Here is a 26,185-nt window from a genome sequence, read left to right as displayed (position 1 = left end):
TTATATCTAATTATATTTATATATATTTATTTTAAATAAATCATCTTATTAATATCCTTGTTTTACTTGATATTGTGATTGATTAAATGCATTGATTTATATATACAATAGTTATCGATCAAATTGTACTTAAAACAAAAAGAACAAAATTTAGTCGATGACATCATATGAATACTTGTCTTTACGTCACATTATCCTTTGCGTTAAGTATTACAGCGTCTATTTGAAATATGTCTATATAAGGTATAAGCAACTATACTTATTTCAACGTTTCTCGAAACTGGCTTACTTTAAATGTAGTATATTCTTTGATGTATATATATATTTCCTTTGTTTCTATAAATAAACATTTGACAATTCATCAAAATCATTATTATTAACAGATTTTCTGTGGTGTTTATTGCAGTTATAATTTTAACATTTAATTTTACATACAAAAAAAAAAGAAAAACATGGAGACTATCATACAACAAAAAGTAATTGAAGTTACTAATAATGTTGAGAAACAATTGGATGCAGAATTAGAAAGATTGGATAATTTGGATATTAATGATATTGAGAAATTAAGAGAAAATCGTTTGCAAGAACTTAAAAAGTTACAAAAACAAAAACAAGAATGGCTTACTTTGGTATTTATAACATCGACAAGAATCCCATTACATTGATAACATTTTGATTTCATATATATATTTATATATTTTAGGGCCATGGAGAATATTCAGAAATACCAGATGAAAAGGAATTCTTTGAGATATCCAAAAAATCTCAAAATATTGTATGCTTATTTTACAAAGATGATTCGCCAAGATCTAAAATTGTAGACCATCATTTCAAAATTTTAGCAAAGAGGCATTTGGAAGCTAAATTTTGTAAATTAAATGTCGAACGCTGTCCATTTCTCACCGGTAACTTATAACCTATTTAAAAATATTAATATCTTTGTTATTTTATAATGGATATCAATAATAAACTATCCATATACTTTTCAGAACGTTTACGAATAAAAATCATTCCTACAATAGCGCTTATAGTAAATGGAAAAACTAAAGATTATATTGTCGGTTTTACTCAATTGGGTAATTGCGATGATTTTTCTACCGAAACATTAGAAGTTAGAATTGGTCAATCTGGAGCTATTAATTGTAGTGATGATATAATATATTCTAACAATGCTAGGAAACCATATTTGTCTCACGTAACAAAACCTAAAACTATTAAAGGCCACGAATCTGATGATTCCGATGAAGATTATTAAGCATATGATTATTATTAATACATATATAAATATATATATGTTTTATTTACATGAATAGTTTTAACGTTTATATTTTGAAAATATTTAATGTATGTAATAATAAAAATGTTCGATTATTTTCTATTGAAATCTTAAATAAAAATATTTGTTTCATTTGTATTTCATGTCTTATATGGTATTAAAAATGTATCCTCATTCGTGATGTATATTTATTACTTTATTTATATTATTATTTGGTGATAACTATATTATGTATTAATCTGCAATCAAAATTTGAATATGCCAAGTTAATGTAGCATACTAGTCCTACGATTATATAAAGAATATATTTATATATATATGTATATATGTATATATTTATAAGTATCTTAATTAATTAAATAGGACGACCAAAATTTATAAATATTAGAATGATATAAAATATTATTTTTCTTTATAATAAATGCTAAGAGAAAATGACTCTCCTGAAATTTTTAATCGAATGAAATTATTTTTATGAATTATTTCATGGCACACATTTGTAATTGATATATGTGTTATTTGTGTGCGTTGCACATAACATAATAAGCACACAAGCTTTTTCTAAGTACATACATAAATTTAATTTAATAATTTATATAGTTATTTACTTCGTTAAATAAATAAAGCAATAATGTCAGGAGTAACGCATAGAATACAATATTATGCATACTATTTATGGTACACTGAATACTATTCTTTGAGGAGGAAGAAAAGACAATGATTGATGAAAACAAAGTCCACAACTTTTTTTATAAAAAATAAGATTATAATGAATTGAAATTAATTTGTTTTTTAATTATTTACTATCATACGAAATGTTACGTATAATAAATTTAATAGAAAATATTTTCGTTCAATCTTAAATTAATTATTACTCTGATATTTATAAGTAATTTTGATATTACAAAGGCTACGATTAAATATATTTATATTTATATAACAACTGCATGTAACATAAAAAGATAAAAAAAAAATAAAAAAAAAAAATAATGAAAAGTAATAAAATATACTTTATAGAATAATGACTTAACGATTAGACTTATCTATATCTTATATAATATTGATCACAATTATTATACTTATAGATATTTTGTACAGTCACACTGTTAGTAATTTATTTGTTTAATGATTATAAATATAATAGTATGATCTTTTTAAGAAACATAAACAAAACTTAGTTTTAAAAGAAAATATTAATAATAATCTACTAACCTAAACTTATACACCTGGTCAAGTTTCTAATTATTCGTCAACGTATATAACATATATTATTATATTAAATTTCTTTTTTTCAATTAATATGAATCAATAATGACATACATGGACAAGAATGTATGTTTGCTTTTCATTGAGTGTATTTATGGTATGTGTACTGCAAAATTTATATATATATGATATATATATATAATTGTATCATACAATTTGAGCAATTATTATATTAATTGATTCAAACAAATATTGAATATCACTTTGGAAACTATTAATCATATTATATATAATAATAATATATTCAATACAAAGGTATCACCTATGAATGAATGTAAATTTAAATTTAATAAATGACTAATTTACTATTTATATAATGTTATTATATGAATACTTGAAAATATACATATTTTTATAATATATACAGGCTGTTTTAAAAATCATTTAATATTTATTCAGCACATAGAAGACATTATACTGAGTGAGAAAGTCTTAGTAAAAAGTTTCAAAATATAAACATAAGACTTTTTTTACTTAGTAAAACGTGTGCTGTATAAATATTGAATGATTTTTTGAACACCCCGTATATTGTAAAGCTTTTACATTTTTTAATGTTATATATCTTTAGTCATATAAATTATATACGATCATAAGCAAATTAATATAGCAACAAAAATCTGAGGAAACACATCTCTTCTATAATAATAAAATAAAAATGAATTTAAGTTTATCTGAATAACGAAAATATAAATAAACAAATTCAGTAAAATATATCATATTTTTCATTTAAATAACCTTTTTTTGTAAACTGACGAAGAATACATCGTGGATTAATATTGCATTAAAGACTAACAATTTTTGTTATAAAAGATTCGTAATTGAAAATTGATATTATACATAATCACTGATTGATATACATTACTTTGTTTTTACATACTTTTGACTTTAAAAAAGTAATCAAAAAATTCTATAATTAACTGAGAAAGCATTTTGTCTATATATATTATTTATCTACATGGTTAGTTTCTCGTATCAATTGATTCTTTCTCATTGAAATGAGATATTAAAATGAATTAATAAAAATGTCTGCATTATAATCAATTAATGCAAATGTGTGTGCTTTTCTCATGGATACAAATACTTACTTTACCAAACTAAATTATGAAATTGTCTTCTACTTAAATCAATCCTAAATACCTAATCAAATCCTAAATAAAAGATAATATATTGACATAATAATATTACATTCATTCATATATTCACATTATTATGTTTTCATTAATGAAAACAAGTTTGACCAACCACTTCAAATACAATTTGCCTCAATGTATATATAGTTTTATATCCGAGAGAGTCATAGCATTATGTGTCTTCTACCTCTAATACGATTTACCAAATTACAGATCTTAAGTGCAGGTCCAAGTTTTAGCCCCATGTATTTCATCATCATATCAGAATTCAGAAGAAGTAAAGCCTTTCCATCAATTTCCTGAAAATAATTTTAATAAATCATTGTTACTGCTCTTTTTTAAGTTTTAAAGAAAGAGACAAAACAAATAATAAAAATTACATGTTTCCTAAACAAATCCGCATACTGCCCCAATGCAGGATCTGTTAGGGCAATATAATGTATAACATCTTCAATGGTCCATTCAGCCGGTTCTGTAGAGAGCGTACGATTCGCTGCATTTTCTGATTGAGTAGTTGATGTTGCAGCTTCCAATTCTAAAAATATTCAAAAATTTGGTAACCACATTTAATTTTGATTAAATGTTAATTAATAATCATAACTTTGTTATGCTAAAATATGCTTACCTGGAAGCGATTTGCGTAATTGTTTTGCTGGTATAGGACATGTAAGAGTTGTGTTATTTATACTTTGCACAGATTGTTGGGCTTGTTGCGTAGACGATGAAAGATTGTCTTGATTTACAGACGACCATCTTCGTTTTTCGTCATTGTTGTTATTAGTCGTTTCTTCATAATTAGTAGATTGTGGCTGCTGTTGGGTATTCGGGCATTTAATACAGGGTTCTTTTCTTCTGGATAACATGTGCTCGCACGCACAAAGATCTTCGAGTTGTCGCCTGATATAAACATAAAAATCCTCATCTTCCATAAATATAGGTAACCTAACAGAAGTAGGTTTACTTTCTAGAATTAAATTGATATTTTCTCCTTCGCCACGTTTCAACAAACTTAACATTTGTCTTGGACTCATCGCTGCCATGAGAAATGCTTGGAAAATATCTCTTGTGACGCTTAATATAGGACCTGTACCAAATTGTGCTGGCATGGCTTTTACCTTACGAGGGTCGAAATAAGGACCACACGTACAATTGTGATTTACATAAATAGTAACTGTAACATTATAAAATATGTTATTTGTATATTGTTCTATTAATTGTTTATTTGGAAAAATTGTATAAATACCATTGCCAAGAGGATCCGGTTTAGTATTAGCTGTACTAGTGTCTGGTTCTGTAGCTGGTTGTGGAGGTGGACTTGAACCAGCTGGACTTACCAGTGCAACTGCTGGTTCTCCGTTAGCACCACCACCAGACACTGCCATTACTGGCAAAACATTACTTGTTCTTGATTTAAATCTGTTAGGACCTGTTGCTGTACAAAATAAATGCTTATGTAATTATTATAAATACAGAAAATAGGAAATAATTAATTGTTTTTCCTTTATAAATCAATTATTGTATAGAATAAATAAAAATAAGTAACTTACATTTTTGTCTCGGTGGTTGTAGTGGATGTCCACTTTTAAAACACCATCCTGCAGGAAAGATATCTCTAGAATCAAAGCGACACCAATAATCAAAGGCTCCACGCCAACCATCAAAGGTTATATGAATCATATCATCTTTCACAGCACCAACAGTAGCAGTACATATTAGTTGTGGATTTTTTTTATCTATAGCTTCCAATTTATGTCCAACTTCAAACATATTAGAACGAGGTGTCTTTGGTTCACGTTTAAATACTTTAGCAGGTGCCATTTCAGCTCCATTTAATGTTTTTAATAAAAACATTGGCCAACTGGAAGCATTCATACGGAAGCCCAGAGGGGGTTGAAGCATACCACCTGATTTTTCACAGTGTCCAATTGGATGAATTTCGTTACTATCAACTAAACGCCAAAAGTCATTTTTGTTATCAGATCCATCAAGCCGTAGTCTTAATCGAGGACCAAGGACACCAACTACCGTTGCAATACAAGTCGATGTTAAATTACGAGGATCTAAGGCCTCTAATTTCATACCCATTTTAAATTCATTCGTTGGCGGTACTTCGTGCTATGAAATATTTTAAATAATATATATTATTTGTGGACAGAATTAAATCTAAATTTATATATTTGTTTGTCTTTTAATAATACTGCATACCTGTTTAAAGCATTCGATAGGTGCCGCAGAACTATTAGTTTCTTTCAAATAAAGGTCCCAATCAAAAGTTTGATATGTTTCATATTGAAATGGACCGGTCGAAGTAGATGGCGGATGGGATGCATTGGTATGATTATTTGCATGATTGTAAACTTGCGTCGCGGATGCTACACTGTTATTATTTGATAAGTTAGATGGAAGGGGAGAAGGTGCAGGCGATGATTGATCCTTATTACCTAAAATAATAAGATAAGTTATATAATCTCATATGATAAATGATTAAATACATTCTCTCTATAGTACATCTAAGTATATCTTTAATATAATTTTTTCAATATTATTCTATTAGTAAAAAATAAAAAACCAAATACTTTAAGTTACTAACTTTTTTTCATTTCAACTTGAGCTTCCTTCTTTTGATGTCTATTAAGGCAAAAAGATGAACAGAAATCTTTAGTAGGACCATCTTTCTGTTCTAATTTGACTGATGTACCTCTGATAACATTATCACATTGTACGCAAGCACCGCGTACATAAGCTTTACGAAATTCTGATAGACAAGTTTCTGAACAGAATTCTTTTTTCCCATGTTGAGTGGGAAGAACATATTTTAATGGTTGTTTGGTCTCTCCACACCACGTACAAGAATTTTTGGACTTAGGTGGTCTTCCAGGACCTGTAATATATATAATAATATTAATAACAATATTCATAAATGGACAAAACTATCATACATACGTATCATATAAATTAATACATTTTTCTGATAAATTAATTACTAGAAAAAAATATTTTATTTGCAAGATATTCAAATCTTAGATATCGTACATAGAATAACTGTAAATTAATAACGAAATAAATTTTCTTATGAAGAGAACGAAGAAAGGTTACTTTGGATAATTAAAAAAACGTACCTCGCATTTTATTTTGTGTTGACGACATGTTTGAACATAAAAAAATAATGATGAAAAATTAAAATAAATGCACCACAATGCTAATATATCCTAGTAATTAAGGTCATCTTCGTGTCCATTAATGAAATAAATTTTGGAGCACATACACCGAAAGATACGATATATTTAACAAATAAACACTTTAATATGTAATAGAAAATACACGCTATTGTTATATACGCGAATGAGATACTATTTTCTTATAATTATCGGTGTTAACAATAACTTTGTATGCACTATTCACAATCTTTTCATTCGAATCAAAATAATACTCTCTGAAATACAAGTTATTGTGCCAATCCGCCATATTGCTTTGATTTGACCGCGCAATCCACAGGCAAGATCTAACGTAGATTTGAAATGTTCAACTAAATGTCTTCTATGTGTATTCACAAATATTTACATTTATAAATATATATAGATATATATATATATATATTTAATCCTTTAAATGAATTTTCCCCTTTTTTTTATTTGTAAATAATTTTAACATCTTAATATCTTTAATTACTAATATTTATATTTACAATAAATTATAACGTAATAAATGAAACATCTATTTTTGAGGATGGTAAATACCAATTCAGTTCTCGCCACCAAACACAGATGGCATTAATGTTTCTATTTTTACGAATGAGTCACGTTATAACCAAATATTCATGGTATAAAACATATTCAGGTTATTTAATAGATAATAATGTTTTTAACAAATGTATTGTTTAAGAAAGGAAAGAGCAAGTAAGTATTTTTTTTTATTAATATACTAATAATAAAATATAAATAGTATTTAATATTAAAATACACATTATTTGTGTGTAAATAAGTTATTTGACTAAAAAATGCAATTAATATTATTTACTTTTAACTAATTTATTTGTTTGTTTTTTTATCTATTTTAGACAACTCTTAGTTTTAGTAGAAAGTGTAATAAGCGGGCATACAAGGCATATGATTAGAGAAAGACTAGCTGATAAAATAGAAGTTATTAAATTTGATCCGTACAGTAAGTTCATAAAATAAGAATTCTCTTTTATAGTTAATAATAAATTAAAATAAATTAATTTAAGATAAATAAAATAAATTTTTATATACATTGATCTAATTCTTTTTATTTTTTCTTTGTTTTTTAGTTCAAAAAATGGCAGTCTACAAAGAGATTAAAAAAGTACACGGTATTAAATAATAAAACCAAATGTTGAATATTGATTTAATTAATAATAATAATAATAATAATAATAATAATAATAATAATAATAATAATAATAATAATAATAATAAATATTAAATGTAAAATATCTTTTATGTACTTTATTATATTAATTATTCTATGATAATAAATTCTTATATGACATGTGAATACAAATAATCATCATTTGTTACCATCACTCATTTCCATTTTTCTTCCTTTTTTTCTTCCTATTTTCTTTAATTCTTATCAAATTATACAAAAATTAAAAGAAACAAAAGATTAAATTCAAATTTGAGTTATTATCACAGCTTCCTTTAAAAAAAATTATCAATTGTATTATAAATATCTGCAATAATATTTTGCAATGTCACGTATATTTGTAGATACTGTAATTGATTGGTTGGCACAAAACTTATTTTAAAAACAAATGAAATCGTTCTTTTCAAACGTTAATTAAATAAAATAAATAAAGAGATAGAAATGGGAAAATATAATTAAAAATCTATATTTTAAATAATTAAATGCATTTAAGTAGATTGATATTAAAATTATTAAATTCGAATAAATGTAATAGTTATTGATAAGTTTTCCTATGTTATCGACAGAGTATATCAGAAGAAATTTCAGCGAATGATATTGATTATGCCATTGGACGAAACCAACGCTCAAAGAATACAAAAACGAATAAGAAAATAAATTTTTGTGAAATTATTTCAAAAGAAAAGGAATTGTCATTAAACGAAGTTAATTATAATATATTAGAAAATGTCTTTGTCAAAGGTTAGTCAAATTATTTTGATCAAATATTAAAAATGTATTTATTTAAATTGAATTTTTGTATAACAGATTGAGTTTGCCGTTGACATGACTTGTCAAAAATGCGTTAATGCTGTACGAGAGAGTTTATCAGATTTGAATGATATTCAAAATTTAGATATTTCTTTGGAACGTGGAACAGTTGTTGTTGAAACTAATCATCCGTTTACCTTGATACAAGAAAAAATAGAGAAATCTGGAAAGAAAGCTGTTCTCAAAGGATATGGAGGTAAACTAAACGTTGCATATATGTGTTTACCAAACGCATGTATGCACCCAATGGGTTAAAAACAATAATATAAATGTAGAAAATATATACAATTGTAATCAGGGCGTATAAAAAGAAATTATGCAAACTAATTCTCTTCTTTCTATAAAGTAATAACAATTATAATAATACTGCAATTCAAATCAGATATATGATTAATAAATATTTTTATAGAAAACAGTTATAGCGCAGTTTCAATGTTAGGAGGTAACTCTGGATATAGCATAAGCAATGATATAAAAGGTGTAATAAGATTTGTACAAACTCCAGAAGGTTGTATAATAGATGGAACAGTTGATGGACTTGAACCTGGACAACACGGTATACATATACATGAATGCGGCGATATTTCTAATGGATGTGAAAGGTATTACAAAATACTTTAAAAGTATTTCACAGTTTTCAAATATAGTGATAGCTATATACTTATACACTTGAGAAATTTATATTTTATAATTATGTAACTATATATATATACATATATATATATATTTATTTGTAATATTTTGTCAATTTTATTCCTTAATAGCGTGGGAGAACATTTCAACCCTCATAATAGCATACATGGTGGACCTGAAGACGACATATCTAAAAAGGTAAAATTACAATGAGATATACAGAAAAAATGATCTCTACTTTACAGATTTTATTTTATTTTAAATTAATTTTAAATATAGTGATGTTTTCTTCTTTATAATAGCACATTGGTGACCTTGGAAACATAGAGGCAGACAATGATGGAAGAGCTTTATTTAGAAGAATCAATAAATTTCTTCGAGTGCCAGATATTATTGGAAGATCACTTGTTATCACTGACAAACCAGATGATTTAGGAAAAGGCAATAATCAACAATCGATAATAGACGGAAATAGTGGAAAGAGGTAAAAAATATAATATTGCAAGTATTTTATATCTTATTTTCATTTTTTTATGTTATCATATTCTTTCAATTAACTGGAATTATTATTTTCTTTTTTCATCTGTTAAAAATATTTATTAATCATATGTGTTAAGAGAAAAAGATCTCATCTAATTTGTGTGCAATGTAAAAAAGGAGTTCATTTATTAATATATTTATAAATATTATTTTTCCATCCAAAATGAACTGGTATCTGAGAATGCATGTGAAATTTCTCCCTGAAACGGTTAAGGTCGCCATACAAAAAACAACCATTCAAAATATAATACACACTCAATGAACTCTTAAAACATTGAGAATAAAGAGCGATCATTTCTTGTTTTCTTATTGTAGATTGGCTTGTGGAATTATCGCTCGTTCATCTGGTTTATTTCAAAATACAAAGAAAATATGTGCATGCGATGGCCTAACTATTTGGGATGAAAGAGAACGCGCTAATTCTAATCAAAAAGAGTCTACAAAATACACGAGTAATAAAATATGTATGCTATGTTAAAATGAATTATGAGACTTTAGAACAATTTAGTTACTAGTCAAACTGCATTAGCTTTATTTAGAATTATATATATATATAATTATATTATTATATAATTTTGCTGCTTTTTTTCTTCTATTTCTTCTTTATATTTTTATACATAATTATAATAAAATATTTTTAATCAAGTAATTATTATATATTTTTCAGCGAGCCTTTAAATACACCTGTGGATTACATTCCAATTATTGACAAAGGGATATATGATATATTCCATTTGATCTAATGTGATATCATAAAGAACGATTTACATGTAAATACTTTGTAAATAATGTGTGGCAATTTTCTTTTTCGTTCTATAACGAAGTTATAATAAACGAGGATAATAAGTATCTTACGATTTGAAGCTGAAATTAATAATTTTAAACGAGAAAAAAACACGAAATTAGAAGTTGAGATAACTTTATAAATTATAAAGTGTTTGATTAATTATTAAAAATGGGTCTACCAGGCTTGACAAGTTATATTCAAGATCATGCAGAATATTTTCTTCAAGATTATGAATTACGTGATACGTTCTTGGTTATCGATGGCACTAATCTTGCGTATCAAATATTTTGGAAATATACGAAATTTAATGAAGCATTTGGAGGTGATTATGATGATTACGCTAATTGTGTTAAAAATTTCTTTGTAAATCTAATGAAATGTAAAGTAACACCATTAGTTCTGATGGATGGTAGTTTTGAATCTAGAAAAACAAAGACTGCAATGTCTCGTTTATATGATAGATATAAATCGGCACTTATTCATTTTCCTTACTTTATATTTGATAATTTTAAAATACGTACTTTCTGTCCTACTTTATTGTTTCACGTTTTTAAGGAAATTCTGAATGAAATGAACATAAGATATGTACAATGTTTATTTGAAGCTGACAATGCCATAGCTGGTGTTGCTAAACTTTTACAATGCCCTGTACTTAGTCTTGATTCTGATTTTTTTATTTATGGATCAATGTACATACCGTTCTGTACATTGAAACAGACACGAAAAGATACAGAATGGTCAACAGTATGTTCAATTTATAAAATAGAGTCTTTATTTAATATGTTTAAGGGATTGGTTGATTGGAAGTTACCCTTAGCTGCTATGTTGATTGGAAATGATTACATAGAGTCACGGGAATTCGATGTTTTGTGCAAAGTTATACGAAGACAAGTAATAAAGAAAAAATTACGTTGCAATAATTCAAATCAGTATCGCATACAGGCTATATTTCAATGGTTGGCTCAACAAGAAATAGACACTGTTATATCTGAAATAATAGATTTTGTACATTTGGATAGTAGAATACGAATACTTAAAATAATGGAGATGATCATAAATGAATATCTCAATATACCAGAAGATATACTGCTTCAATTGGGTTTTTCCAAAGAAACTATTAATAATATTACCTCTGCAAGAACAGAATTTGATACGATTCCTAGAGATAATATAATTAGTGCGATACATCTCCTATTAAAAAAATACGAAAATGCGAAAGGTTTTTCGTTTAAAATTGTACAGGAGGATATTATTAATCGGTTACCCCATTGGTTTATCGCAGAATATTCTAAAGGTTTTTTCCCAAGTTATTTTGTAACTTTATTAGCGCACAAAAAGTATTTGTATCATGCACAAGTTGAAGATTATAATCAACCATCAAGTATATTTATGAGCAAAAAGATTATTGATGTTATATATACATTACTTATAACAGGATTTGAAAAACCAAAAAAAGACTCATACATTTTAACTAGAGGACTACCAAATAATAAGATAATTCAATATTCATTAGAATACCTTGATAATATTGGTATTGATAAAACTCCATCTCTTTCCGATCTTAGAGAAGTCCCATTAAATATAAGAAAATACATTTATGATAATACTTAAAATATAAAACAATATGATCTTGTGAATAAATTTCCTCAAAATTGGAGATTGTATATTACTGTAATAAAATATTGGATAGATAACTTATCATTATCATCTAATATTCATATATATGCGTTACTCTTTGCAATGTTACAACATATTATTCATCTAAAAATTGGTTTTTATAAATCAATTACATCATTTAGATCAAAATTCAGTAATCAGTTACAAGTATTGGAAAGAATCACTCAATCAAAACAACAAGAAATTAATGATTTGTCAATGGTAAATGAAGAAATGAAAGTTACAGACTTAATAAATCAAATTAGAGAAATAGATCTTTCTCCGCAGTTACTTGAAGAAAAGAGTATTACAGAATTAATAAATGAAATTACGGAAACTGATTGTTTAATGTTAGCGCCATTTTTTATATCTTATAATGACATCGACCCGAAAGTTCAAAAAAATACAAAACTATATAAACCGAAGATTGTTCATATATTCACACAATTTCAAAATTGTTTGAAACATAGTATCGATTTGAATGCGTTATTGGGTCATCCATATGAAATTCCAAAACTCTCTAACATGTTTAATGGTACTTTGATATATAATTTATATGTTAGTTTTAATAAACGTAAAAACGTTGAAGATTATATTAAACTAAAACTTCAGAATTCTCCAAGTTTTGATCGTCTATTTAATGCAATTTTAGCTCAAGCTAAGTTACTTTTTAATTTTCACGCAAATGTTACTACAAAACAAAATAATGATAATTGTTAATTATATTATGATTATATTTTTAAATATAGGGATATATAAGATTTGATAATTCTATATGAAAAATTAATTGTAAGTCGAAAATGTACAATAAAATTGTATTCATAAGAAAAATAAATTTTTAAATTTGTCAAGTACACGTGTACTTTTTTTTCATTAATAGTAAAATAAAATATATCTCTAGAAAGAAATAAAAGAAAAATATTCTTATATAATGTAATAAAAATTCTAAAGTGAAGTGAATGTCGTTTCAAATGTATTAGCATCTTGTAGTAATGTCGGAATACAAAATTGATCATGTCCACATTTTGCTATTAATCCAATACGTACGGCATGCTTTAACTTTGGAATAATTTCTATTGTAATTGTTGTGTTATCAACCGGATAATGCCTTATCAAATAATCTATTATTAATTCAGTGTTAACAAAAAGCTTTTTCATTTGTAAGACTTCTACAGCATTTCGTATCATTTGCGGAGTTATCGGTATTGATCCTTGATTTATTTTAGAATAATCTGGAAACAAAAATAATGTTATCTTTTACATACATATGATTTACAATCTGCATATTTGTTCACACGCAATTAAATTCAACCTTGTGTTTTATGCATTATTATAATGTTTTTTTTTTAATTAAATGATGTTACAAATTTTTTTTATTAACAACCTATGAATTTGACAATCCAAGGGATACTGACATATATATACAGGATGTAAACTTTATTACCTGGAATAATTTCCATTGTTTTTGATTTTAAAGAAGAAATACTTAGAATAATGTACTATTCGAGGCATACATCATTTATATTTATAAGATTTATAAATCTTAAATGAATTTGTTTATTTGCATAATAAAGTGATCATGTACAATAATAATTTTTCTTACATAGATGCAAAAGACAAAGTTGAGGAAATACAACATTAAAAACGATAATTCTTGTATGTATATTAAATACTACTTAGAATATTTATAGTTATAATATTTATAGTACTATTATCAATGTATACAAAACATAAATAGTTCAGTATATATGTATGTATGTATACACCCTCTAGGGTTTATAAAGGCTTCATTTCTTTTTTCATGCTTTACAAAGCTTCCATACAGTAAAAGTAAGAAATATTAATAATATAATCAAAGAAATAATATAAATCAAATACAGATAAAAGTAAAAACAAAAATAGAATAGTATAGTAGGTAACAAAGCAAAATAACATAATATAAAATATAAAATTAAAAATACAAATATTCTGTGTCATACTACACTAACAAAATTGCCGTAATCCCTCATAACTCTTATACTACCCATATTTGCCACCGTCTCACCACATATCTCTTCAAACCTCATCTTCATTCATCCATCATCCATTTCACACATTCATCCTTCATTCACCCCACGCTTTCGTATACATGATCCAATAATGGTAAATAATTTTAAATTATATTATGGTATTTATCATGATTGAAGCTGAAGCTGAAAATAAAAATGTAAATAAATATTTCAGGTACATACACAATATTATTTTGTTTGTATCTCTGTAGTAGTAAAAAATCAAAATATAGTTATTTTATCATAGTTAAATGATAAATTAACTATGTATAAAAAGCGTATTTCATAGGAATGGGGTAGAGATAAACTTTTTTTTAATTAAAAATCTATTGCACAAATCCCTTTTTCTTTCATTCGTGTAATTGAACTATTAGAATTTAATAGAGAAGAAAGAAAGAAGTATTCCCTTTATTTAAAGAATCTATAGATAAATAAAGATATTTTAAAAATGTTGCCAATATTGTTCGACTATATATATATATTCTTTAGTTAAATTTAAATGAAATGAAATACATGGTGAAATATATTAACGTAAGTTTTAAAAACAGTTGATATTTTCTTAATACAGAATGCATGGTGTAGATACGTTTGTGCAAAAATATAATGCAACATTAACTTAGAGATAAATATTGTATGTAAATCATTTCATTTATAATAATAAAAACATTACTTCAATCATTATAATTTTGGATAATCAGTGATCCAAGTCATAAATATATATATATATATAAGGAACGTTTTATTATATGTAGAAACTATATCATAGAAAAGATATTTCTTTCAATAAATAACATTCTTTTTAAACATTATATTCTTATATTTGGGTTATTAAATGTAATCGAATTTTGGAATATGATCAAAAATAGTATTTGTAAAATATAAATATGCTTATCGTATATTCCAAGTATCATATATACGGAAATATTATGTTAACGTTGATACCAGGCGGTGATAATATTAGGACCAACTTTTAAATGTTTATAACAATACTTCTTTTTTTTCTGGAATATCATTATTAAAACCTTTCATTGTCAGGGATCGTGTTAATTATATTTTTACATCTTTTTTCATATTAAATCATGAACACCAAAGACTTATTAGGCACTGTACTATAAATTAAATAAAATTCATCAATTCGTCATTATATCAGTCACAAATAAAATGTAATAAAGCTCTATGGATACTTTACAAAAATGTGATTCTCGTAAAAGCGCGTGCAGAGATATATAAATTTTGTTTATAAAAAATATTATACTGAAATTTATTTCGTAAATATCTTGCGTACCAATTGTAATGAATTTTATTAAATTAAACGAATAAAGCTTTATGTTAATATTTATACAAGTTTAAACATGCAATTACTCTTAAAACACTGTTTAATTCATTGATACAAAGTTCTCCAACTTAAAGGATGGATATATAATATTAAGATACTTCAATGAAGATCAATGAGTCAAAACAATGGTACAATTTACAATTAATTTTTATAATTTTTATAACTTTATATAATATATCGACATCAAGTATGTAATCTACAAGATTATTTAAACTTTACTGTAATAATTTCGTTATTATATTTGCAGTTTACCATAGAGTAGTTGCAATTACAATTATAATAATTCGAATATGTATAGTATCTTATATAATATTGCAATTTAGCCATTATATACAAGAAATTAAGCTCATATTGATTGGTAATTCAATAGTTTAGGCATTAACTATACACCTTTGATACCCTATGAAAATAATTTCACATAAATATCGCACACATTTTTCTATGTAATTCACAGTTTCGTATATGTGTGTGTGGTTAACGTTATAAAATATTACTGTTGCTGTATTATAACGAATAATAATAATAATAATAATATATATATATATATATATATATATATATATATATATATATATATATATATATTTTTTTTTTATTTATGAAAGATAAATATATATATATTTTTTGTTATGAACAAAAAAATGTATACATATTTATATATATTTTTTTATTATGAAAAATAAAAAGCTGATTTTTCTATTTTACTATGTGTAAATAGTTACGTAAAGTATAGGACACTATAATAAATTATTTCAACTTGTACTAGGTCCTGTATTCCATATTTTCATGAAATATTGCACAAGGAAGACAACTACGATAACGAGTATAGTATCTAAAAAGCTTTTAAAGACATTTATATGATGTTGCTGTTCTATTTGTGCTCTTTGCCTTACAGCAAGTTGTTCAATTAGATGTTGAATGCGATTCAATTTTTCACTATATTCTGATATTTGATTTTCTATGTCTTTAGTGATATCTAGTAATCTGTAAATTCGAATTATTTTTTATAAAAGTATATAATAAAATTTTAAATGCCGTTAAAGTAATCAATATTTTACCTTGTCGTAGCACGTCTTCTTTTACCTATTGATTGACTAGAATCTGAATGTAACTCGGCAGATGAACTACCCGAGTCGTGTGCAGTTTCTGTAAGAGGTAAATTATTAGACAATTGTCGTTTTGAAGACTTTAACACAGATAGTGATGAACGAGACTCAGCTTGAAGTAATGGCATCTATAAAAACAAAATGAATATTTTTTTATTGATTTACTTTTATTAATTGCATATATTTATATTAATGATACTTGTAATAAATCCATTGAGAAAAGCCAATGGAAGATTAATTCAATTATTATAAACACTAACTCTCTCTCTAAATTATATTAAAATTATCTATAAGTATTTTAAAAATATACTACTTCGAAGTGCACAATATAAGGTTTGATTAGGCTTATTATTCTAAAGAAATTACCATATCATAAAAATTGATAAATTGGGAACTTGCAATGCCATATGATAAGCGAAAAAGGTAATGGAAAAATATTAATAATAGCATACATACTATAAATTGTAGTTAACAATATATATCTTTATCTCTGTATACTATTAATTATATTTAATATATCTTTACCTGTGTTATAGGATCTGTAGAAACAATACTACCAGTACGCATAATTGGTGTCTTATGTCTTGTTTTTGTGCGTATAATATAATCATGTTCATATTGTACTACATCATTTCTAGGATCCCATGGTCGAGCATCTGCGTGTCTATACACCCAATTACCTGTTATAATATCCTATTAACAAAAAATATATATATATATTATTTTTCAACACATACTTTATAATGGCTTATTAATTATTATAATTTTTATTTACGAATGTATAAAAATGACCATGCGCGATTACCTACCTGTACAAAATATTTAGGAACCCATTCTTGACCATTATTTTTGCGTTCTTTAGCTCGTTCTCTTTGAGCTTCTTCTAGTTGCGTTTTTGCTTCGGTAGCAGCATATTGATCGTCTCGATTAATAGCATGTGTAACAGCAAGCCATAATTTTTCACTTTCCCATGGACCTTGATATTCCAGAGGCACAGTATATTTTTTTAATCTTTTTTTACGTACCTCTGTAGTTGGATTAAAAAATACACTTTCTTGCTGTAAGATGATATCAGATAATTGTTAGTATTAATACAACATTTTTATTATATTTAGTTTAATAATAATAATAATCAGCTTCTAACTTACTCCAGTTCGCTTATCAGTAATCATTATTTGTCCATCCCAATATCCTGAAATAGTAGCAAGAGTTTCTTTCCCTAAACGTATTCTTCCTACTACTTGATTCATCTGTTCTGATCCTCCAAGAAATGGCTAATGATACAATAAGAACAAATTTATTCTATGTTTATAAAAATATTAACAATAATTGTATCATAGCAATATTTAATTAGAACAAATAATATCAAAGTAAAAAAGATTTAATAATATCTTTTACAAATAATAATAGAAAGATTCAATGTATAAAGTTATAAATTTACCTTAAGCTTAAATTCTAATTCAGTATGGTAACGAGTTTTCTCGCACTCAATATCTATTTTTCCACCAAGTTCCATAGATAATGTTCCCACAAGAATACCTTTACAATGTGCATAAGGAATTGTCATCGTATAATCTTCACCTCTGGGTAACATTGTTAATATTGCAACACCATCTAATATTGCTGATGTTGAGTTACCTGAAATATCAAAAAATGTGTTAATAATTATAATTTTTGTTTTTTTATTTATTTTTTTATTCAAAATATATTTACCATAAAATTTAGATTTAGCAATAATCGTAGCACTGATCGTAAACCCATCTTGGCGATTTGTTACATAAAATCCTGATATAGGTGGATGATGAGACAACTATAAAATTATATTGAAAGATCTTAATTAATTGCATAAATATACATATATATTGCTAATATATGTCATTTTAAAAACCACAATAAACTGCTCCGCTTAAAACAGTAATAGACTGCATTAATGGATAATGAACAAAAATTACAAAAAGTAATGCTTATTACTTGTTCTGCTAAGTAGAATGTTCTTGAACCATTAGGATGTTGCCAATAACAACGAAATGTTTCACCTAAAAGTGGATTGTACGGTTTCTTCAAGCCTTGAGGTTTTTTATAAAAACCAGATAAATACCATTTTACAACTGCCTTCATACGCGTGAATGCGTCATCTTCTAGTACAGCTCTATAAAAATAAATGCACATTATGTAATAGATATAATGAATGATAATATTTAATCATCTTGTTGAACTCTTGCTTACTCCGATAGAAGATCAGCATGATAATAAGAATCAGCTAATTTCTCTAAGAATGATCGAGGTTCTAATATAAAAGTAGGTAATACTACTTTAGATAGATCCATTCCAGGTCGTGCTTGTTTCATTAAAAACCATATTAAAGATTTTTGTTCTTCCTGCAATACTGTTACTACTTCTCCAGCCTATGAGATAATTTAATGAAAAATAAAAATGAATGCTTTTTATTTCTACTAAAATTCTTTCTAATAATAATAACAAAATGCTACGATATACAATAAATAAAATAAATCAATTATATACACACATATATATACATATATGAAAAATAAATATTTAAACACATACTGAGCCAAGAACTTCATTTTCATTAGATGCATATGGAGTTTCTTTAATTGTATCCAATGGTTCTTCTTTTGCAGAACCCTCAGATTCGCTATCTGAAGCACTGATTTCGGCATCGGCTGCGACTCCATTTTCTGGCTGGCTGATATCATCCAGGTCTGTATGTGAGGTGTATACAGGTTCTAGCGTTACTACCTCATGGGTCTTGTATTCTAGGACATGTACAGAAGGAACAGTCATGCGACGAGCAGAGGAAATTGATGGATCAGGTGCAGAAGCAGAAGATGAGAAACCAGACATGCTAGGATGAGTACCCCCACCATCTGGTTCATCGATAGAAACTGAAGACACAATAATCTCTGGATCTGTAGTAGGTGTAGGAGATTTATCGCGAAACTGTTTTTCCCAGTATGCAACTGCATGGTAAAGTTGTTGAAACATTGGAGTTGGTGAAGGACAAACACTTTTAGGATGACACGCTATAGCAGGTGAGATTGGCTGTGGACATGACAATAAGCGCCTTTGAGGTGTCGTGGGTGTTTTAGGTGCATATTGGCTTAAACATACTACTGGATTATGAAGCAAGTGTTTCCAATTTGTTGTAGGGTAATGAAGAAGAGTAGGAAAAGATAATAATTTTAAATGTATTAGTAAAATGGAATTTTGATCATTAAAAAAGCATGTTATTTTTAAATTATACTTGTAACGATTATCCTTTAGTTACAAATTTGATTATAAACAGAAAAATAAGTGTATATATATATATATTATGATTATGAGAGATTAAATTTAATTCATAATATAATAATATTATGATTTATGTGTTACATACTTTATATCTCTTAACATTTCTGCATTTATATTTTGTTGAATTTATAATAATTCAAAAAAAAAAGAAAGAAAAAAAAGAAACGCCAAATAAAATATTCTGTGAAAATAATTTATATGAGAATAAATGACTACTTATAGCAACTATCTAAAGCCTTTTATCTAACTTCCCAGAAAATACTTGTTATTATTATACACAATATTCAAAATATACATTTTTTTTTTTTACGTAAATATGTATATTATTAAAAATAATCCATTTTCTATAATCACAATAAATACGCAAGCATGCATAAAATTAATCAATAAAACTCACCATGCTCATCAAAATGTTTTTCATAATCTGCTTCACTCCATTGAGTTTCGTGAGTAGTTGTTGCATCATGTTGTAAAGAACGTGGCAATGCACTAGTTGAACGTACAATTAACGAAGAGCATCTTAAAGAAAGTTCAAGTGCATCTAACCAGCATTTACCGGCAGCTTGAGAGGGTGCTCTGAAGATTAAATAAGAAGTTGGTAAAGGTTGAACCACAGCTCCTATAAAAAAAATAATTACATTATTAGAACTGGAATGAAAATTTATTTAAAAAATAATATTATACTTATTTACCGATTGCTTCATTCTCTGGTCCTCGAGGAGCCCAAATAGATTGCTCTAAAGGATGGAAAAGTTTAAAACAGAATCCATCCTTTTTACTAGGTCTCTCTATTACTTGACACGTATTTAGCAAAACAGTTCCAACCCAATGATTACTCTGTAATATTTATATTTCGATGACACACACATTATGTGAGTTAGAAATATTTTAAATTTACATTTCAACACTTATAGTATAAAGTAAAAATATAGTACAAATGAAAAAATTAATAACATTTACCTTTATCTTTGGGCTTTTATATAATAATAATAAGCCGGGTTTGAGAATACACCACAGCTTAGTCCAGCTCTTCAATGTTCCTCTAACTTTAAGCCAATCGCTCATTACAATAACGGTTGGATCTTTGAACGAACTAAGAAGTTCATTAGCAACACGTTTCTTTTCTATTCGATAATTTTTTCTCTGTGCTTTGTAAGATTCCTTTCGTGTCAACTTACAGGAATCCATAGACTAAAAGTGAAATGCATAAATCAAAATTAACATATTTGGTTATTCGCTATTGTAATAAATATCTCAAATATGTAAATAAATGCGTACCTTATCCGACGTATTGTCTGTTTTTTGACTGCTTTCTCCCATTATAGATAAGCCTAAAACAGATTATACATCATATATCATGATTTATTTCTGATATAAATTTCAATAACATTTATTTAATTAAAACAAAAATGATCTAATGATTGACACAACATAATTTAATGATTCTGTTTTCTAAGTGTTAATATTAATAATAATTTTTAAAAAGTTTACTTAGATGAGACGTGTATCAATAATTTTCATTAATCTGTTAACATGATTCTTGTTTATTACACAAATTTAAAATAGGTGAATAATATTTTCATATTATATAAAAACTTACACTTTTTATTGATACAAATGTGTATCGCATACGTGTACGCGCAAACGCATATATATAAATTTGTAATCTTTATACGCACAAAGTGTGTAACAAGTTTTAATTAATAAATATAGTATGATAGTTGTGATGATGTAACTTATAAACACACTTTTTACATTAAATTGATTACATTTGATGATCTTTAGTATATTGATTACATTTATTTTTGTTACCTAACTTAACGTAATATATAATATATAAATAACATTTATAGTGCAAACTTTTTTTTACATCTTGTAACATTAAAGTACAATAGAAGACATATTAATACATGACAGTAAAAAAACATTAATATTTTAATAAGATGATTGAATTTTACATTATTCATCATTTGAGTTATATTCTCAATTTATCACGCAAATTATTGTATAAATTTATTAACTTTAATAATTATTTTACTGATTTTCTATAAAAGGAATTTTCTCTTAATGTGATTTACATAATTTTATATATCTTTTATATAATTCTAAAAATTGTACACACTTAATATTACATATTATTTAAAGATATTTTTGAATGTAACATTTTAATTTAATAAAAAGGAGAAACAAAACAACAATGTTGTATATCCCATATACTTAAAGTAATATTATTTCCATAAAATAAGAATTTATTATAAAACTTAAAGTTGTCTTTTAATAATCTATTTTAATTACTTATTAATTACCTAAATAAATAGAAGAGAAAAGTGTTTGGATTAAGCATTAACAAATTTAGCATTTTTCATACATGCTTGATATTTTTAACTGAGCATTTTTAATCGAGCATAAGAGAAAAAGGTGAAAATAAATATTTCTTTAAGTATTGCAATGCATTTTTCATACATAAGTATTAGGTCATTAAGCATAAAATGTCCGATTGCGAACTGAAAGTAATCAGAATAATCTGACGTTTCGTACTTAATAATCTAATATAAATAAATATCTATATATGTGTATATATGATCAATTAAAATGTTACATAAGACACATGCGTGTTTTTATATAAGCAATATGTTAACTAAGGTACCTAATTAATTGGAATAAAAAAACCTAATTGGTGATATTAAACAAGAGATAAAAAAGCATCTTATAAATGCTGAATTATTAATAAGTATGACATTATAATATCTGCAAAATATCTTTTTAATTATACCTGGAGATACAGGAACTGGGCCAGTTGTAATAGTTACACTTGTTGTAAGTGATTCAGTTGATGGAAGTTTTGTTAAAGGCATTGGTTGTACATGGACACTGCTTGGACGAAGTTGTTGATCCACTGGTTCTATATATTTAGGTTCTTTCATTTATCAATCAATATTCATTAGTAATTTTATACCATTTTACAAATACTAAGTTTTTATGTCATACGTAATAAGTTATAAAACAAATGTAAATTTTTACAAAACTTTACAATTGATTTGATTAAAATGATATAGTTTTACTTCGAAATCTATTGTAACTACATAAATATTATTATGGTTAGTACTCTAAGAATACAAAACTAACGCTAATTACATTATTTATCTCATCCATAAGCAATAATAATAAAATATAGTTATTTGTATAATACATTTTAAATCTAACATTAATAATTATTATACATTTTGACAAGCTATTAAATATCAAAATGCACATGCATTAAATACCATGCAAATCATTTTAAAAGCCAAGAGCATTTTCAACCAGAGAACATTTCTATTTCAAGATTTTCAAAAGATAATTGCCATTCTCGTATAAAGAGGATGAAGTAGTCAAAAGAATGCAAAATAAAAAATAGAAGTCCATAGAAATATATAACAATATTTTTTTTATAATTATATCATTTTATATAATAATAGGATTACAATCAATGTATTGTATACCAATTATATACACATACAAATAATAACAATATACGTGTAGTTCTTACTTCATGAAATTTCACTTAAAGAAAGTGGAATCTCCGAACAAATTAATTCGTAAAAACAGGAACTACGCTTGTAACATTTATAGTGAAATAAAATACCTTGCTTTAAATTTCTATCTTTTTCTTTTTTTTAACATGATATAGTTACATAAAACTTAAATTACAATAATAAATATTTTAGCAACTAGTATCTATTACAACAATTATATATAATATAAAGTAGTATATAGTGTGTTTCTTGGATCATCAAAAATACAATAACATTAACACATTTAGTTCTAAATTATTAGATATGAATAATTTAGATGGATGGAATAATATTTAAAATAATATGATATAGTGATACTGTGATATCTAACAATAATGTTTTAACAATAATGTAAATGTAGTTTGTTGGAAACAACTGTTTATTGATTTCAATTCTTTCTAATGTTCAGATTACCTATGGTAGATATGTAATTTGTATTAAAGAAAAAACTTACATTAGACATTACTATATTTGTAATGTCAAGGGTATCTTACAATTGAAGTTTAGCTACTAATATTACTACTCACTACTACTACTACTACTACTACTACTGCTACTACTACTATACTACTACGTTTAGTCAATAATCTTAACATTGATAGTATGACCAGAAAATAAATAATTTATAAACATTTTGAATGTAGTAGAACATTAAACCAAAATCTAAGAAAGATATATAGTTTTTAAACATAATAGAAAAAAAAATAAGAAGTAGAGAAGAAGGAGAAAATGATTTATTAATTTATATTAATAAAATAAAAATGTTCTAAAATATATATATATATATTAGATAAACTAAATAGATTAGGATTATTCCAATGATGAAGAGCCTAGATATTTGTTATGACTAATAAAAAAAAAACATTGCATAATCTAGCTTATGAAGAAAAAACCAATGATACCTAGGATTTCTTGGCATGAACATGCATAATTTAAATGTATGTTATTACTTAGAAAGGGATCAAATGTCATTGAGATATAAAAAAGAACATCATAGATAAGAAATATTACACACATAACGTGCAACCGGTTTTTGTACTTTTTGAATATACAGAAATATTACATATGGAACAGATATATTCAAAATTATATTGTATTCAAAGTTTTAATACAATATTATTGTTAAAATGATCTTAAAAACTTAAGAGCATCATCTTAAATATATCTATTGATTGTTAAGATATTTTATAGAATAATGTGTTTTATTAATTATCGTCTACCTTGAAATTCATTTTACTAATATCAAGATTTAATACTTACGGTTGCTCAGTGACCGACTAACATTAGGCGGAGTCATAGTTTTAAATGTATCAGAAGAACATCCTCCGGCAGGTACAGAATGAGCATCTGATTGTACTCGGTGATCCCCACCAGGTACTACTATCGGTTGCGAACTCATGATTAATCTATAATGCAAATTACAATTAATAATTAACAAATTTGTACATATATATATTACACGTATTAAGTTCTACTGAACATTAAATGCTTAAACTAACAAAACAATAAATATTAAACTAAAGACGATTGATTTTTTATTTAATATAATATAATAACTACATATTTAGAAATAAAATTATATTAAAAATATAAAATAAAATATTAGTATAGACAAAAAGAATGTTTAGAGGGATACAAAAATGTATTTTAAACTCGATATTGAATATATTAAGGTCATGACGTTGTAAAAAAATGAAATAATTAATAGGACAAAAAGTTGATCAATGAAAATTGGAATGCAATGTAAAACTGCTGACGAAAATATTGATTAAATATTTGCTATCTAAATGAATTCGTTTAATACAACAAAGTTACATTAAAAAAATAACAATTTTGATATTTATTACGTAAATTATCATAGCTTACCTCTTTTCTTGTTAAAAAAAAAAAATGATTGTGTGTCTATATGACAGGTAGGTCCATTACACAAATTAATTATATCACAAAATCGATATTTTAAAAGAGAATAATGGACTAAAAGGAAGCGAATACCGTCATTTTTCTTGATTTATTCTAATTATTATTATTCACTTACAGCAAACTGATTTTACGTTAACGCAATTGTAATAAACATTCGAAGGAATTGCTGCTTTGGAATTCTATACTCGGAGCAAAGAAATGTGCAACGGCGCGAGCGCGATGTGCGATGTTCCATTGATCACTTGACGTTATAGCTTAGCTACAAACATACGATTGGACTTATGTTAGTTATGCGAGAACGTATCACATATTACCCCTCGCTAAAGCAAAAACTCCTTATCAACAATTCAATTGCATAACTTTAACTTTAATTTAACTATCAATTTTACCTTTAATATAAGCCTCATATATTTAATTTATTAATT

The 26,185-nt window shown here is 25.7% G+C and overlaps 6 protein-coding genes across 16 annotated transcripts; 4 read left to right on the top strand and 2 right to left on the bottom strand.

The window, feature by feature from the left end:
- The first annotated feature begins 20 nt into the window (after positions 1-20).
- On the top strand, positions 21-1,326 carry LOC122519196 (thioredoxin domain-containing protein 9). 5 transcript variants are annotated; one of them, XM_043638516.1, is made up of 4 exons: positions 21-243; positions 384-629; positions 704-905; positions 990-1,326. In XM_043638516.1, the coding sequence occupies exons 2-4, from the start codon at positions 453-455 to the stop codon at positions 1,253-1,255; spliced, it is 645 nt and encodes a 214-aa protein (XP_043494451.1). In that variant the 5' UTR covers positions 21-243; positions 384-452; the 3' UTR covers positions 1,256-1,326. The 5 variants fall into 5 exon arrangements, with proteins under 5 accessions (XP_043494451.1, XP_043494454.1, XP_043494450.1 ...); XM_043638519.1 differs by having other exon boundaries at positions 21-296; positions 407-629; XM_043638515.1 differs by having other exon boundaries at positions 21-296.
- Positions 1,327-3,241: 1,915 nt separating this feature from the next.
- LOC122520099 (polycomb protein Scm) lies at positions 3,242-7,166 on the bottom strand. The gene is made up of 8 exons (XM_043640051.1): positions 6,792-7,166; positions 6,263-6,553; positions 5,878-6,113; positions 5,220-5,787; positions 4,916-5,104; positions 4,298-4,843; positions 4,053-4,207; positions 3,242-3,971 (listed from the first exon to the last, which is right to left on the bottom strand). The coding sequence occupies exons 1-8, from the start codon at positions 6,817-6,819 to the stop codon at positions 3,837-3,839; spliced, it is 2,148 nt and encodes a 715-aa protein (XP_043495986.1). The 5' UTR covers positions 6,820-7,166; the 3' UTR covers positions 3,242-3,836.
- Positions 7,167-7,437: 271 nt separating this feature from the next.
- Positions 7,438-8,023, top strand: LOC122520101 (39S ribosomal protein L33, mitochondrial). The gene is made up of 3 exons (XM_043640054.1): positions 7,438-7,568; positions 7,730-7,833; positions 7,961-8,023. Exons 1-3 carry the CDS (start codon positions 7,528-7,530, stop codon positions 8,011-8,013), a joined length of 198 nt encoding a protein of 65 aa, XP_043495989.1. The 5' UTR covers positions 7,438-7,527; the 3' UTR covers positions 8,014-8,023.
- Positions 8,024-8,758: 735 nt separating this feature from the next.
- Positions 8,759-10,890, top strand: LOC122520100 (copper chaperone for superoxide dismutase-like). 2 transcript variants are annotated; one of them, XM_043640053.1, is made up of 7 exons: positions 8,759-8,799; positions 8,866-9,064; positions 9,278-9,470; positions 9,633-9,699; positions 9,804-9,985; positions 10,357-10,493; positions 10,709-10,890. In XM_043640053.1, exons 1-7 carry the CDS (start codon positions 8,785-8,787, stop codon positions 10,717-10,719), a joined length of 804 nt encoding a protein of 267 aa, XP_043495988.1. In that variant the 5' UTR covers positions 8,759-8,784; the 3' UTR covers positions 10,720-10,890. The 2 variants fall into 2 exon arrangements, with proteins under 2 accessions (XP_043495988.1, XP_043495987.1); XM_043640052.1 differs by having other exon boundaries at positions 10,357-10,505.
- A 106-nt stretch (positions 10,891-10,996) lies between these two features.
- Positions 10,997-13,318, top strand: LOC122520098 (protein asteroid). The gene is given in 1 exon segment (XM_043640050.1): positions 10,997-13,318. A coding segment is annotated over 1 exon segment (2,208 nt). The 3' UTR covers positions 13,205-13,318.
- A 3,241-nt stretch (positions 13,319-16,559) lies between these two features.
- Positions 16,560-26,031, bottom strand: LOC122520095 (oxysterol-binding protein-related protein 8). 6 transcript variants are annotated; one of them, XM_043640042.1, is made up of 17 exons: positions 25,707-26,030; positions 25,101-25,246; positions 23,060-23,203; positions 21,565-21,617; positions 21,247-21,477; positions 20,979-21,123; positions 20,684-20,905; positions 19,543-19,751; positions 19,201-19,379; positions 18,946-19,123; positions 18,688-18,784; positions 18,416-18,612; positions 18,123-18,248; positions 17,784-18,032; positions 17,500-17,667; positions 16,927-17,102; positions 16,560-16,852 (listed from the first exon to the last, which is right to left on the bottom strand). In XM_043640042.1, the coding sequence occupies exons 2-17, from the start codon at positions 25,237-25,239 to the stop codon at positions 16,621-16,623; spliced, it is 2,745 nt and encodes a 914-aa protein (XP_043495977.1). In that variant the 5' UTR covers positions 25,240-25,246; positions 25,707-26,030; the 3' UTR covers positions 16,560-16,620. The 6 variants fall into 6 exon arrangements, with proteins under 6 accessions (XP_043495977.1, XP_043495978.1, XP_043495979.1 ...); XM_043640043.1 differs by having other exon boundaries at positions 23,060-23,188; XM_043640044.1 differs by having other exon boundaries at positions 19,543-19,697; positions 25,707-26,029.
- Positions 26,032-26,185: the final 154 nt, after the last annotated feature.

The sequence above is a fragment of the Polistes fuscatus genome, unplaced genomic scaffold (genome assembly GCF_010416935.1).
Source record: "Polistes fuscatus isolate 324 unplaced genomic scaffold, CU_Pfus_HIC Scaffold3, whole genome shotgun sequence".
In the NCBI taxonomy this organism is placed as follows: domain Eukaryota; kingdom Metazoa; phylum Arthropoda; class Insecta; order Hymenoptera; family Vespidae; genus Polistes; species Polistes fuscatus.
The sequence above is the reverse complement of the archived record's forward strand: the minus strand, read 5'-3'. Positions and strand labels throughout refer to the sequence as shown.

What these genes read in the sequence shown, in the direction of transcription:
- LOC122519196 (XM_043638516.1), top strand. Translation starts at nt 453, where the DNA reads ATGGAGACTATCATACAACAAAAAGTAATTGAAGTTACTAATAATGTT. An exon ending in AACAAGAATGGCTTACTTTG is followed by an intron (nt 630 to 703) that starts GTATTTATAACA and finishes TATATATTTTAG; the next exon opens with GGCCATGGAGAATATTCAGA. An exon ending in ACGCTGTCCATTTCTCACCG is followed by an intron (nt 906 to 989) that starts GTAACTTATAAC and finishes TATACTTTTCAG; the next exon opens with AACGTTTACGAATAAAAATC.
- LOC122520099 (XM_043640051.1), bottom strand. Translation starts at nt 6,819, where the DNA reads ATGTCGTCAACACAAAATAAAATGCGAG. An exon ending in TCAAGTTGAAATGAAAAAAA is followed by an intron (nt 6,114 to 6,262) that starts GTTAGTAACTTA and finishes TTATTATTTTAG; the next exon opens with GTAATAAGGATCAATCATCG. An exon ending in ATTACGCAAATCGCTTCCAG is followed by an intron (nt 4,208 to 4,297) that starts GTAAGCATATTT and finishes GAATATTTTTAG; the next exon opens with AATTGGAAGCTGCAACATCA.
- LOC122520101 (XM_043640054.1), top strand. Translation starts at nt 7,528, where the DNA reads ATGTTTTTAACAAATGTATTGTTTAAGAAAGGAAAGAGCAA. An exon ending in TTTAAGAAAGGAAAGAGCAA is followed by an intron (nt 7,569 to 7,729) that starts GTAAGTATTTTT and finishes TATCTATTTTAG; the next exon opens with ACAACTCTTAGTTTTAGTAG. An exon ending in TATTAAATTTGATCCGTACA is followed by an intron (nt 7,834 to 7,960) that starts GTAAGTTCATAA and finishes TTTGTTTTTTAG; the next exon opens with TTCAAAAAATGGCAGTCTAC.
- LOC122520100 (XM_043640052.1), top strand. An exon ending in TGTTCTCAAAGGATATGGAG is followed by an intron (nt 9,065 to 9,277) that starts GTAAACTAAACG and finishes ATATTTTTATAG; the next exon opens with AAAACAGTTATAGCGCAGTT. An exon ending in AAGACGACATATCTAAAAAG is followed by an intron (nt 9,700 to 9,803) that starts GTAAAATTACAA and finishes TCTTTATAATAG; the next exon opens with CACATTGGTGACCTTGGAAA.
- LOC122520095 (XM_043640042.1), bottom strand. Translation starts at nt 25,239, where the DNA reads ATGAGTTCGCAACCGATAGTAGTACCTGGTGGGGATCACCGAGTACAA. An exon ending in ATAAAAGCCCAAAGATAAAG is followed by an intron (nt 21,124 to 21,246) that starts GTAAATGTTATT and finishes TAAATATTACAG; the next exon opens with AGTAATCATTGGGTTGGAAC. An exon ending in AAAACATTTTGATGAGCATG is followed by an intron (nt 19,752 to 20,683) that starts GTGAGTTTTATT and finishes TACATGTCCTAG; the next exon opens with AATACAAGACCCATGAGGTA.